Source organism: Gadus chalcogrammus, chromosome 21 (genome assembly GCF_026213295.1).
Source record: "Gadus chalcogrammus isolate NIFS_2021 chromosome 21, NIFS_Gcha_1.0, whole genome shotgun sequence".
NCBI lineage: Eukaryota > Metazoa > Chordata > Actinopteri > Gadiformes > Gadidae > Gadus > Gadus chalcogrammus.
Window position 1 is genome coordinate 16,390,134 of NC_079432.1, and position 13,028 is coordinate 16,403,161.

The 13,028-nt window shown below is 43.3% G+C and overlaps 2 protein-coding genes across 6 annotated transcripts in view; one reads left to right on the forward strand and one right to left on the reverse strand.

Moving 5' to 3' along the window:
* Positions 1-11,861, forward strand: capn3b (calpain 3b). Of its 4 annotated transcripts, XM_056582042.1 has the most exons (24): positions 3-107; positions 192-559; positions 1,763-1,832; positions 2,590-2,708; positions 3,084-3,217; positions 3,484-3,652; positions 3,964-4,047; positions 4,152-4,243; positions 4,507-4,584; positions 4,671-4,831; positions 5,779-5,948; positions 6,151-6,162; positions 6,568-6,776; positions 6,917-6,953; positions 7,367-7,390; positions 7,582-7,671; positions 8,470-8,541; positions 8,720-8,777; positions 8,869-8,933; positions 9,528-9,596; positions 9,670-9,748; positions 10,000-10,116; positions 10,319-10,377; positions 10,633-11,640. In XM_056582042.1, exons 2-24 carry the CDS (start codon positions 212-214, stop codon positions 10,657-10,659), a joined length of 2,343 nt encoding a protein of 780 aa, XP_056438017.1. In that variant the 5' UTR covers positions 3-107; positions 192-211; the 3' UTR covers positions 10,660-11,640. The 4 variants fall into 4 exon arrangements, with proteins under 4 accessions (XP_056438016.1, XP_056438018.1, XP_056438017.1 ...); XM_056582041.1 differs by having other exon boundaries at positions 1-559; XM_056582043.1 differs by lacking the exon at positions 7,367-7,390 and having other exon boundaries at positions 1-559; positions 10,633-11,642.
* The window catches only part of LOC130375039 (zinc finger protein 106-like), a 14,999-nt gene continuing 10,462 nt past the window's right edge, over positions 8,492-13,028 (reverse strand). Inside the window, exons 19-21 of one of the 2 annotated variants that reach the window (XM_056582039.1) lie at positions 12,180-12,326; positions 11,579-11,648; positions 8,492-11,470 (exon numbers count right to left, since the gene is read on the reverse strand). In XM_056582039.1, coding sequence (XP_056438014.1) covers positions 11,592-11,648; positions 12,180-12,326 — 204 coding nt within the window. In that variant the 3' untranslated portion in view covers positions 8,492-11,470; positions 11,579-11,591. The remainder of the gene's footprint in view (positions 11,471-11,578; positions 11,649-12,179; positions 12,327-13,028) is intronic. The other variant, XM_056582038.1, reaches the window with a different exon arrangement.

A 13,028-nucleotide genomic window follows, 5' to 3' on the forward strand; every position in this document is an offset into this window, starting at 1 on the left:
TCACACTCGGACAGGCCACTGCAAATGCAAGTGCTGACATACAAGGCTCAGTTGGGGTTTTTGCTTGAGCACCCACAAGAAATTGAGGAACTGGGAGTGAATAGCCGGTACTGAGACGACACAGGAAGTTTCTTTGGATGTGTGGCAAGTCCATCATCTGCTTCTGCAAATAATAACTTTTCTGCTTCCAGAGTGACCTCTTAAACCCTGAATGCAAATGGCAGAGCCACGAGTGGATCCGGAGGGAGAAGGGAGGCTTCCAGAAAGGACTATGGTCATAGAGGTGGTTGAAGAGAGAACCAACCTGGAGACGGAGGCACTAGTTGGGCCTGAAGGGAAACTGGACTATCCTCCTGTGGGGTCCAACTCAATTTACACTGCCATCCTCAGCAGGAACGAGACCGTCAAAGATGCCAAGCGGCTGAAGACTTTTCTGGAACTGCGGGACAAGTATGTGCACAAGAAAGTGCTGTTTGAAGACCCCCTGTTCCCTGCAGACGACTCTTCTCTGTATTACAGCTGTAAAAGCCCCATGAAGTTTGAATGGAAGCGTCCAACGGTGAGTGCCCTCACAGGATCAGAAAGGATCAATGACGGTATTTTCAAAACAATAATTGTTTCAAACTCTCCACGCAGTTAAACATTTCCCGGCACAGTGGATTGGGGGAGTTGTGGGGGGTGTAGAGTGATTTGTGAGCATAGTGGTGAATACATTTCTCTGGGTTATCACCTTCTAGAGTCACAGACAGCTGACCGACACAGATGACCAGCAGTGCTGTATTCAGCATGACGGGATCTGTTGGGAGTTTGGAATAGCTAGCCCGCCAAGACAGTTCAGTTCAGGACCACGTATACACAACTTATTAAGCCCAGGCTTGGTTAATGCTACTTAATGGAAACAAAATGCACTTTGTCTCATGTACTTATTATAGTGCATTCCATTAAGACCAGACGCTTAGTGTTCAAGGCAATATAGTTTGGTTATTGATGGTTCAGTTGAAAAAAACTGCATTCATTTTTGCATTGTGTTAGAATCGCAAAAAGGGCATTCAATTTCACAATGCAATTGAATTGAATTCATTGGAAAAGAAAATCCACACGGATGGATTGTTTTTGTAATATATACTGTTTAATTACGATTGCAAAGTAGTAACACTTTACAAATTCCTTCTTTGATCCTTTAAGCTTAAAGTGTAACTTGGTAACAGGACAAGGGTCATAAGGATCACTCATGTTTACAGCCTGATTTTTCACAAGGAAGTGGTGCTAAAGATATGCTAAACCTGTCTGCCTCTCATCCACTACAATGTTGGTAAACATCACATCAAAAAAGGTTGGCATTTGTTTCAATCACTCACCCATTATTCATTGGGACTTTGCATTGGACCATAAAACATTCTTCCAAACATTATTTTGATTATGGGTACATAATAATTGCTAATAATGAAATGCTAATAATGTACATCCATAAATCCCTTTAAACTTGTTAAATATATGAACAAGTTTTAATTGAACTTATTTGACACATTTACATTTAAAGTAATATGTGATTGACGTTTAGTCATGCAAACCAATCCTATGATAAAAAGTGTAGGTGAACATTAAGTTAATGAAAATAATGTACAGTATATAAATATGTTTCAATTTTTGATTTATGTTTGACCTTCCTCTCATATTCAACATCAAATGTGTGTCTATGCCTAGATGTCCATATTCACTCATACAGAGAGAGAATGTTACAGTCATCAAATTCTGCTTTCAGGAAATCTGTGGAAATCCCCACTTCATCATAGATGGAGCCAACAGATCAGATATCTGTCAAGGAGAATTAGGTAATATTTTAAATGTAAATTCAATTTACAAAATAGATGAATGCTGTCAATGAATTAACTGAATTAATTATATGAAATAGGCCAATATTTGACAGGAGTGTACATCAGAAATGATGTGTGTATGAAACATATAAACTCATTGAAACCAGTTAATTGTGTGCATTTGAGGACCATCTGCAAACGATAACATCCTTATTTTGAATTTGTTGAAGCTAAGTGTATTATAATTAGTCATTGGTTACCCCCATCAACCAACAAATCTTATTTTTAACATGTCCAGAGTGTAAGGGGGAGAAGCTGATACGCGCACCACAGGGATGTGCAATTTCCCATCAGAACTAGGATTTTCGCCTCTTGAACCTAATAATGTGTTCAGTGAAGCATGACATGTTTAGAGTACACTCCGTCATGATAAGCACTCGATGACATGGATGTGCTTGAGAACGCGGGCTGAAGATAAGCAGATGCAATGCAATATGGAAGCCACTGCGAGAATGAGAGAGAGACCTGCCACCTCTCACCTCAAACTGCCAAAGTATGTGCTATGTAGAAGGGTTGAATGTATCAATCAGAGCCTAGTACAGCACTGACAGCTAGGGGGTGGGTGTGCGGTGAGGTAGCCAGGGGATGACTTAGGTCTTAAACACAAACGCATCCAAGACTGTCGTGCCAACTGGCCAATCCTATTGAACCCCATGATCCGACAAGGTGAGCTCATGACCTGCATGTGGTGTCTCCGTGTCTCTGCGTTGGACAGGGGACTGCTGGCTCCTGGCTGCCATCGCGTGTCTGACTCTGAACGAGAAGCTGCTGTACAGGGTCATCCCTCCGGACCAGAGCTTCACTGAGAACTATGCCGGCATCTTCCACTTCCAGGTGCTCTGACCTGTTTGGGCTTACATAGAAACAGATATTGAGAAAAGGTCTAGAAACAGTGATGATCAAAAATATAACCTCCTCATACAAGAACAAGTTTGAGCGGTCTATGTCTAATGTTTTCGAGGTCATGTCCAAGCATTGTAGATTGACAGAATATATGTGATGGCCTAAGACTCAACATACAAGCCTTCATCAGAAGTTAGCAGTTTTAACACAAGTTGTGCAGGCAGGAATCCTTCCAGTTCCCTGAGTTCCCCAAGCTGGATACATTACATGAGAACGCACAGCTCCCCATAGTTCCCATGTCTACACCATGTTTAGACTTTTGTGCCAAAAAATAGCATGTGAACAACTGTTTTTTGATGTGACCAGTTCTGGCGCTACGGCGAATGGATTGACGTCATCATTGACGACCGCATCCCCACCTTCAACGACAAGCTGGTGTTCACCAAATCCTTCCGGAAGAATGAATACTGGAGCGCTCTCCTGGAGAAAGCGTACGCCAAGTAAGTCTGACACCACCCACACAGAGTCTATTAATATCCAGAGTGGGAATCAACAAATTAGGTCATGTTCGAGGGTCCCAGGTGGCAACCCATCTGACCTGGCTCAGGTTTCCCAGCCCGACGATGACTAAAAGACACCTCATCAGCCCTCGCAGCATGTGTCTTATCGTGTTCCTCTCAAAATTGGCTAGAGCAGTCACCTCTGCTGAGGACCGGCAGGCCACATCTGATGTCTGGGTTGTGATGAATGTGGGCTCCTACCTCAGATTGCACGGCTCCTACGAGGCTCTGAAAGGTGGCAACACGCTGGAGGCCATGGAGGACTTCACGGGGGGCGTGACCGAGTACTTTGACCTGTTGGAGGCCCCCAAGGACCTGTACTCTATCATGAAGAAGGCCCTGGAGAGGGGCTCGCTCATGGGCTGCTCCATAGACGTGGGTGTACAGTGTCACTGAGCACAATGCACCATCATGTACAGTCAAACAGTCCATGTAGGAATCAAACATGAAATGAAAGGTCAAGCAGCAAAATATTAACAATAACAGAAATCGCTTATTCAAGTATTAGTAGTACATGCTGTATTTACCCATGAAGGGAAAGACACATTATCTTTGCAATCAAAGCAGCAAAGCATGAATGAGAAGAGAGTCAGCATCAACAGCTAATCAGATAGATCAGTTTGAGATGATCCCTGAGGAGGATATTCTCAATGATTGTCCCTGAACTTTTTTTTCTTTTTGTCCAGGTGATGGGACAAGGCCAGATGGAAAGCCGCACTTCTCAAGGACTAGTGCAAGGGCATGCCTACTCTGTTATAGGTCTGGCAGAGGTACGGTAAAAAAAAAAAGCAGTGTTTATATTTGTCATTATTTTGGAATGTTTCTCTGTGTAAAAATGTGTTCAATACTAATCGCAGGGCTGATGTTTTTTCAGTGTGATGAAAAGGGAACCGACTCCCAGATCCGTCTGGTTCGGTTGCGTAACCCCTGGGGCTGGGTGCTCTGGAAGGGACGGTGGTGTGCAGAGTAAGAGCCCTCTGAAGAGACTAAGCAATCGAATAGCTTCAATCCCTGTTCGATCCCTGGCACAAGTTCTCAAATAACGTTTTTTTATGTTAGCTTATTGACAGCAAACATGGCTGCATGGTTAGTCAAACACACACATTTTGAAAACCAATGCTTTCTTCAGAAGCTCTAAGATCTTAGATTCATCACATCGATGCTTGTGTCGTTAAGGTCTTATATAAATTCCCTAATTGATTGATTGACTCGGTTTACTCTGTTCTCAGTTCCAAAGAGTGGTCCACCATATCCACTGCTGACAAAGAAAATCTACTGAAGCAGACCATACAGGAAAGTGAGTTCTGGTGAGTTCTAGAGCCAATGCGGTTCCACTCTCTGCATTACAGATCCTGTACTTCAACCTTCCTCCTCCGCTTCTTCCCCTCCACAGGATATCCTTTGAGGACTTCAAGAAGTGCTACTCCAAGCTGGAGATGTGTAACCTCACCCCCGACACCCTGCGTGGCGACGAGAGGAACAGCTGGAGCGTGGCGGTGAACGAGGGCCGCTGGGTGAGAGGCAGCTCCGCGGGGGGCTGCAGGAACTTCCCAGGTACCCCGATCCCCCTCTTGGTGTCACCTGAAGCATGAAGACCGATTGGCTCATCTAGTGTCTGTGTCTGTGTCTCATCAGCACTGTGCACACTATTTCATCAATGATGTGTCTGTTTTCAATTTAAAGTGTTTAAACACTGTTGAATGCAGTATGTAATCCTACTAACCCTGCGTTCCATTGCCTATACTACCGTACTATTTTACTATGCCAGAAAATCTTTAGTATGTCCCAATATATAGTATGGAAAATTCAGTATGCAAGAAATACCAGGATGTTGTACTACATCCGGCCGCATTTTCGCAGCATGGAAGCCAGCATGCTTTTGGGCTATTCTGCCCCACAATCCTATGTGCAGCAGGAGCTACGTTGCATCGGGTGACCCCGCAAAAGGGGGATGGGTGGCACTACAAATGTAATAAAGAGTGAAATCTCCTGTTGTATGCCCCAATTGCCCATATGCCCCAACTTTGTTAGGGTAGCTGCAGTACGTACTACAAGTAAAGAGAAAACGTATGCGATTTGGAACGCAGCCCTAGTGTTAACTAGGAGAACCCACACCAGCCACCACTTGGAGAGATTGTTCGGCATTAGACGACGCCCCTCTAGATTGAACACATGATACTGCATACACAGTAACCGCAACGGTAACCCGGTGACCTGCAGACGAAGCGTTGATGCGACACACCTGACCTCCGCTTAGTGAAGCTGAAACAAGGGGCGTTTATAGGGGGGCAGGCCGCACGCCCCAGAACGAAGGAAGGTTTTAAAGGTGGGGTCATCGGGTTTGGTGTTCCTTTTTAGTTTAAAGCATGTTGTACTCATTATTGACATTTGTATTTTACCGTGCATAGGAGATGATTTTTAAGCAGAGTGCTAGTTAATCGAAACATTTAATCAAAGCTCACAGTGTTGGCTCCTCCCACCTCTCTCCTCTCTGGTGACAGACACATACTGGACCAACCCCCAGTACCGCATGCTGCTGTACGAGGAGGACGACGACCCCGAGGACGGGAAGAGGGCGTGCACGGTGGTGGTGGCTCTGATGCAGAAGGGCCGCCGAAAGGAGCGCAGCAAGGGGGCCACCCTCTACACCATCGGCTTCTCCATCTACGAGGTGCTTAGAGCCGCCAGGGGCCACAGCACGTGCATACCTTGATTCACAGATTGCACTGCGGGGCGTTTTTACATTTCTTTTACTATTTCGACTCAACTAATTAGCCCCCTTGGGTGTTTTGAAACACATCAATGGAACCAAATTGCTCATTGAGTTTGAAGGAGGAGCCCATGTTTCATGCCTATGTTGTGATTTGTTGCAGGTGCCAAAGGAGGTATGATATCCTGGGAGAAGGAGGATTCACATGTCTATGGTCTGTAGAGATCAAGATCTGCAAGGAAGACGTGACACTGTTCTACCTTCACCCATGAATCGATCCAAATCATTTCACTAATCAATTGTACTCTTGTTCTGAATGGTGCTAATAAGCAAGTATGGATGGTTCAGTCAACTACGAGAGAGTGCTTTCATTTGTGTGCATTTGTAGCCAGACTTAGTTGTTAAATAAGATCAGATGAGATTCAGATCAGCCAAATCCTCTTAAGTATCTTGTATATTTATACTCTATACTATTTATAATGATTATTTATACTCAATATTGAGATTAATATAAGGAAACTCTTGGGTCCACTCAATGTTCAAAATAGTGTAACAGGTATGATGTTGTGTCTACTCTCAGATGCATGGCTGCCAACAACATCTGGGAAAAGAATTCTTCCTCTACACCAAGTCCACGGCCAAGTGCCAGTCCTACATCAACCTGCGGGAGATCACCGAGCGCTTCCGCCTGCCCCCCGGGGAGTACGTGGTCATCCCCACGACCTTTAAACCCCACAATGAGGGGGAGTTCATCCTCAGAGTGTTCTCTGAGAAGAGGAGCACCTCTGAGTAAGGATTGGAAAACACATTAAAGCATTGTACATTAAAGCATTGCAACAACTCCGTGTTCCAGGGTGTTGTTGACAGTGAAGTGGATTTAAATAATAATTGTGCCGAACCCTGATATTGGTCTGGATTTCTTCTTCTAGGGAGGTCGAAGAGGAGATTGGATCTGATGGAATACAGGTATGTCCACTTGATGTTTGCAGTCTTGGCGCACAACATAGACTGATATACTGTAGCTGTATTTTTTGGTTGGAGTTGTATTTTGGGGAGGTCATATTATTGTCAGATGTTGTCTGGACACTATCTTACAACAGAAGATTGCAGGTTCAATAAAGTTGAATATCTCCTTAAAGCTTTCCTGTGGAACAAACTCATTCTAATACACATTCTCTGACATATACATTCATGAGTATGCCATTTTCTATCTATCACTTTATTTCATTCTTGTTTTTTTTGGTGTCGCCAACAATTTTCCATCTCTATTCATGTTCACTTCCGTTTAATAACAAATTAGAAGTCTTATTTCCCTTTAAACTAACCATCTCATTTCATCTCACTGATCTCCACCTTCACTGTTCTTTACCGGCCTCCAGCCAGGGAAGAAACAGATAGAAAAGGTAAAGCATGTAGTGTATGGCTGCCACACTTTTGTTTAAACTTCCTAACCGCGTGTGCCCCAACTTATTTTCTCTTCACTATTTTAATTTTGATAATAACATTTGGCCTTCAACATTTTCACAGTTTTCTTACTAACGATTTATCCACTCTGTTACTTCAGTCTGATCAGAATGCTTCTCTTCTTCTGCAGCCCATCGTGTTTGTGTCAGACCGAGCGAAGGCCAACAAGGAGATTGAGCACAGCGGCATTCCGGGGGAGAAGAAGAAGAAGAAGAAGAAGGTGTGTTGATGGTTTGCTGATGATTTTCCTCCCTGTGTGGAACAGGAGAGGACCCAAGCGTGTGTTGACGTTTTGCTGATGGTTTTCCTCCCCGTGTTGAAATGGAGAGGACCAAAGTATGCGTTTAGGTTTCTTTAGAGACACAAACAAGAATGGTATTCTCATGCTGCAGTTAACAGCCCTTCTTTAACTGACAGCCCTGTGACCTTTTGCACCGTTGCAATGCAGACTGACGATACTGAAATTCAATCGTCACCATGCTCCCTGGAGTTCAAGCCTAGTCTTGGCTGAATGACAATCTGGTTATAAAAAACTGCCAAAGGCCAATTTGCACCTGTTGTGCATGTGGAGTTCATGTTATGCTATACATATTTAAATAGTTATATATATGTTAATAACCCCCCCAATTGAACTCTTCTCTACGCTTTAGGACAGAACAGCGCAACTATCTACACTCAATTACAAATATGTTCTTTGGATTGCTTGAGTAGTTTTATAATAACAGCAAGACTGTGTTGAGCTGTGACCTGTGTGTGCAGTCTACAGGACCTAGTAGTTCTCCACCATTTGTGTGTTTTCAGACTGGCACGGCTGTTTCATAGCAAAACATTGGATTCTCAAAGGTTACCATAGACACTAGTGGGGGCAGTATGTATGCATGTATAATTACCCTATCTTGAACTGGTGTTTCATACAGGGCCCCCAGCCTAAAGTCAAAGTAGTTCTGTAATTAAGTCACTTGCGTCATGTTGAAGCAATTGTTGACTGTATCTTTCTCCCCATCTATCCTCCCGCCAGCCTGAAACAACCGAGGAGGAGACTGAAGAGGACAAAACCTTCAGGGCCATTTACAGACAGATCGCTGGTGAGGTGCGTAATATGGGGCCAGGCCCAGTCCCTGGTAACAGCGGTCAACGCCCTGTCCAAGTTATCAGCTCACAAACTCTTTATCATCAACACTGGATCGACTAATATGTGGAACTAAGGTAGAAAAAGATGAAAATAGCAAAAGGAAATACATGGATACATTACTTCTCTCCTCTCCTAGGACATGCAAATCTGTGCCAGTGAGCTCAAAGTTGTCATGAAGAGGGTGCTGGAAAAACGTAAGGGAAGAAAGTATTAAATATAAACACTGAACTCTACAACTGCTGCTTGGACTCAAATTGAGATACAATTCCCAATTGGTTCCCACAGACAACCAGATAAAGACGGAGGGCTTCAGCCTGGAGACGTGTCGGAGCATGATCGCCCTGATGGACGTATCCTTTCAGGAGCACTGAAGGCAGACCAGGGCGCTGTGGTCACCTGAGGCAGAGTGGTTAAGGTTGGCTGGCCTTGCTGGCTTGTCAGTTCAATAACGTATGCGTCTGTGACTTTGTTTCCCACACACATTTTGGCAGGGTCAGAGCTGGGAGGTGGGCTCAGAGGACATTCCATGTCGAGGAAGATAATCTTCTCCCTTCTCCCAGATGGTGACGGTCAAACATCTGACTTTGCTTGTCACAGAGCTGGAATATGAACAGACTTTATGTATTAGACTCCTGAGTACATCAGCTCTATATAAAACTGAAAGCGTTCAGCTTTTGTATTGACCAATACAATCCGCTCCATGCCCCGCAGAGCGTTGTCTCAGTGGACAATGGACATCAGAAGGTAGTTATTGAACTGTACTCACCCAGGTTTGCAAATATTAGCAACAGGTTTCTGCTACAGAGTTTGCCGTTTTAAAAAGCAATCATGAGTCCTGTAATTGAGCTGTAGCTAATAGAACAAACATATAAAAACATTGACTGTAAATTCAGCCCAACCATATTTGGAACATGTAGTTTTGGTCCTAACTAAACCCTCTGCAGACTGATGGCACTGGGAAGCTGAATCTACAAGAATTCAAACACTTGTGGAATAAAATCAAACAGTGGCAGGTAGGAAGCCAGTTCAATTCACATCTTTAGTTGTTTTATATTGTCCTATCCTAACAGTCTTATCCATCTGTAGGTCATCTTCAGAATGTACGACAAAGACAAATCCTGCACCATCAGTAGCTTCGAAATGAGGAACGCTGTGAATGATGCCGGTATGGACAAAATTCTATTGTAATACATTATATCCTTTTATATATATTTAAGAAACAATTTGTTATCCAATTATTTACTATTATCCAGCACAGTAGGTTAACTTTATTATACAAACACCAAGACCTGCTCCCTGAATCTCAAATGAAGGCTTATCTTTTATATCTGTGAACCGAATGAATCTAAAGTAACTTTTCAACTTTCTTTTGTATCACAATTACCCTAACCTCCATGTAATCCCTTCCTCACCAAGGTTTCCACCTCAATAAGCAGTTGTACGACATATTAGCCATGCGCTATGCCGACGAACGCAACAACATTGACTTTGACAGCTTCATCTGCTGTTTTGTGAGGCTAGAAGGAATGTTCAGTAAGTAGTACACATTTACATTTTTTATTCAGACCCGTCTTAAAAAAAGGACCAAGTTGGTTCAAGGTTTTCGTCTTTAGAAACAAAGTATTTCTAGTAATTAGGAACAAACGTGATGCGTGTGTGTGTGATATATAGATCTAGATTTATAAATATACATTTCGATGGTGGCACTTTGAGACAATACAATGGTATTTTTCAGGGGCCTTCCATGCGTTTGACAAAGACGGAGATGGTTTGATCAAGCTCAACGTCCTAGAGGTAGGAGAATCACCCTATTCACAGCGGTCGCTCATAACACTCCTCACTAAGCGTGGGTCTGCTGGTAGCAGACTTATCTTCACTAGTATAGTTCACTAACCATAACCTGGAGAACAGTAGCATATGGTGTCATGAGAGACTCTGCCTCTGTCCCACGATGAAGCCTGGTTGCGATGAACCCTTTTCACTATCAAACACGATACAAGTCTCATTCCACACATCTAACTAATGGACCCTTCTGTGGTTGCTTTGCAGTGGCTTCAGCTGACCATGTATTCATAGGGGAGGCTGGCTGCCTTCTCTTGGACCGTGATCCCAGCAGAGCGACACACCGACCAGAACTACACCTACACCTCAAGCCCACCACCGTCTACAACGAAACAAACGATTGCAGTTCATGTTTCCGATTGGCATCAGTTTACAAAGTGCACTTGCTAATAAAATTAAGGCAAGCGTCAGGTGAAACTACAAATAAGCACTCGGAAGGAAATAGGATAACTTATGTTTTTGGCTTATCCTGTGGCTTGACTTGGTTCAACTTTAACCAGGGTTGTGTTTTAAACCAAAGCTTGTGTTTTAAACCGACGCCTTGCTAAAGCAAGGCTTCTTGACATTGATAAAACCACAGGCAAAGTTCTCTCCTACATTAATGATTGTAATTACCTCGAGTGTGACGCCAAGCTTTTATAAAATGTGTAAAAAAAACTTTGTGCAATATTCGCTTATGTTTTGGTGTGCATAGTTGAAAGTGGTTTACCTTGAAATAAACTTTATTCGGGTAACATTTTCAACTCAAATGAGGCATTTATTGACTCGTCTTGTATGAAATTGCAGATGTAAAATAAATTTAAAAAAACCTGCAATTCACATTTTGCTGCCAATCTGAATGTAAATAAATCAAACAACAAGTACAAACACCATTTTTGTCAATATTGACTTATTATGTAACTGGTTGCATTGCCTGAGCTGGTCTAAATAGACATCTTTGCTTTGTGAAATTAAAAACTAGCTTCAGCTATACAGGTTCAATGCCAGTAAACACATGGAGGAATCGTCCAACTCAAACGATAAATACTGCTTCCAAATGAAAGATCTGAAAAATAAAAATAAATATGGAGTGAGTGATTTGCGCATATGAAGACGTATGGCATTTCTTATTCATGGTTTGAAAAACGATACGGTGCCATGTCTTTCAGTATACCTCATGTCATGCGTCAAATATTCAGCTGGCTGTCCATCTCAACGTGGCTCTGCACGTGTTTAGGTAGCTTCTGCAACAATCAGCGAGATGGGAAACCCGTTCAACATTGAGGCCAACGGGACCGTGCAAAAGGGTACCTTTGGCTTTTTACATCTTTGCTCATTTATAGATTCCGATAGCCAAAACCAACAAAAGATATGAGCATCATAACCGCATCAAAATGTGTCTTTGATTGCATCAATGTGAAGCTATTGCCCATAGCATTCTCTCAAGTTATAGTGGAAGATGACAACATCACTGGGACTATAAGAAGTAAAGGGGTGACGTCAGGCTGGGCAAAAGTGGCGTCTCCCGGCTACCCGCAATGTTCTTTGGGGGGTGAATTTGGCTTTGCGGTAATGAACAGTGTGAGAATAATAAGGGGTATTTCTAACATACAGGCATGCATGACTTAACCTTGATCTAGTAGTACCCCCAAATGCATTTATTAACCCTAAAAAAAAAGCATGATATGGGATCTTTAAGAAGTGAGGAGTTCAACGAAACCGAACCAAACTGGTTTCAAACTCTGCACAGATCAGCAGGCCGGCGTTCCCCTCACCTGCTGCACTGCGTCCTGCGTGGGGAAGAAGGCGTCACAGCCCCTCCAGCGGCAGGCGACCGTGGCGAGGTGGGCGTTGCTGTGATCCCTCAGCAGGTGCTGCGTGAGATGCTCTTCCACACCGAAGATCAAGGAGCAGCCGTGCCACTGAGCAGGGGTCAGAAGGGCATGAGGACCAACGCCAACAATAATCATAAGCATAACATACCCTACCTGCGTGGCAGGTAGCGTTACAGGGGGCCTGCACCTCCTGATATGCTACTGGACTCAGACACCGCCCAATGGGGCTGGCGGATTTGGGCAAAGAATAACATCTAAATTCTTTCAAACTAATGGACAGATTTTAAACCTTGATTTCTTTAATTATTTTCTCAACAAACTAAAAAGACCAGAACATGCCCGTTAGCATACTCTTCGAGGTCATAATCAAGGGAAACCGGAGGCTAAGTGTGTGTCGACGCGTAGCGCCTTGTCTGGTATGGAAAGCCAAACAGCTCAAACATATGTTTTTTTGCATGTTAACTATTCGTTCTTTGCACTTTGAACACACGCAGGCAACTTGTAGGAAAAAAAACAAAACATATTTTTGACCCGTTTGGCTTCCATAGTCTGGGCAGTCGCTGATTGCGGCGTCAGAGAAAGCGGGTTAAGCTTCTCCGACAAGTATAGTACAACGGTGTGTGAAGATGTGTGGAGCTCCGTATGAGCAACATTTGATTAAAATGTCCACGATGGTTACGTTTCTCAATATAACCTACGGTGTGTGGCACATTTCATTGAAAACATCTCTCATTATATAAAGCTCACAGACAACATTGAAAAAGTACAAAAATCTGCAGTCTAGAACTT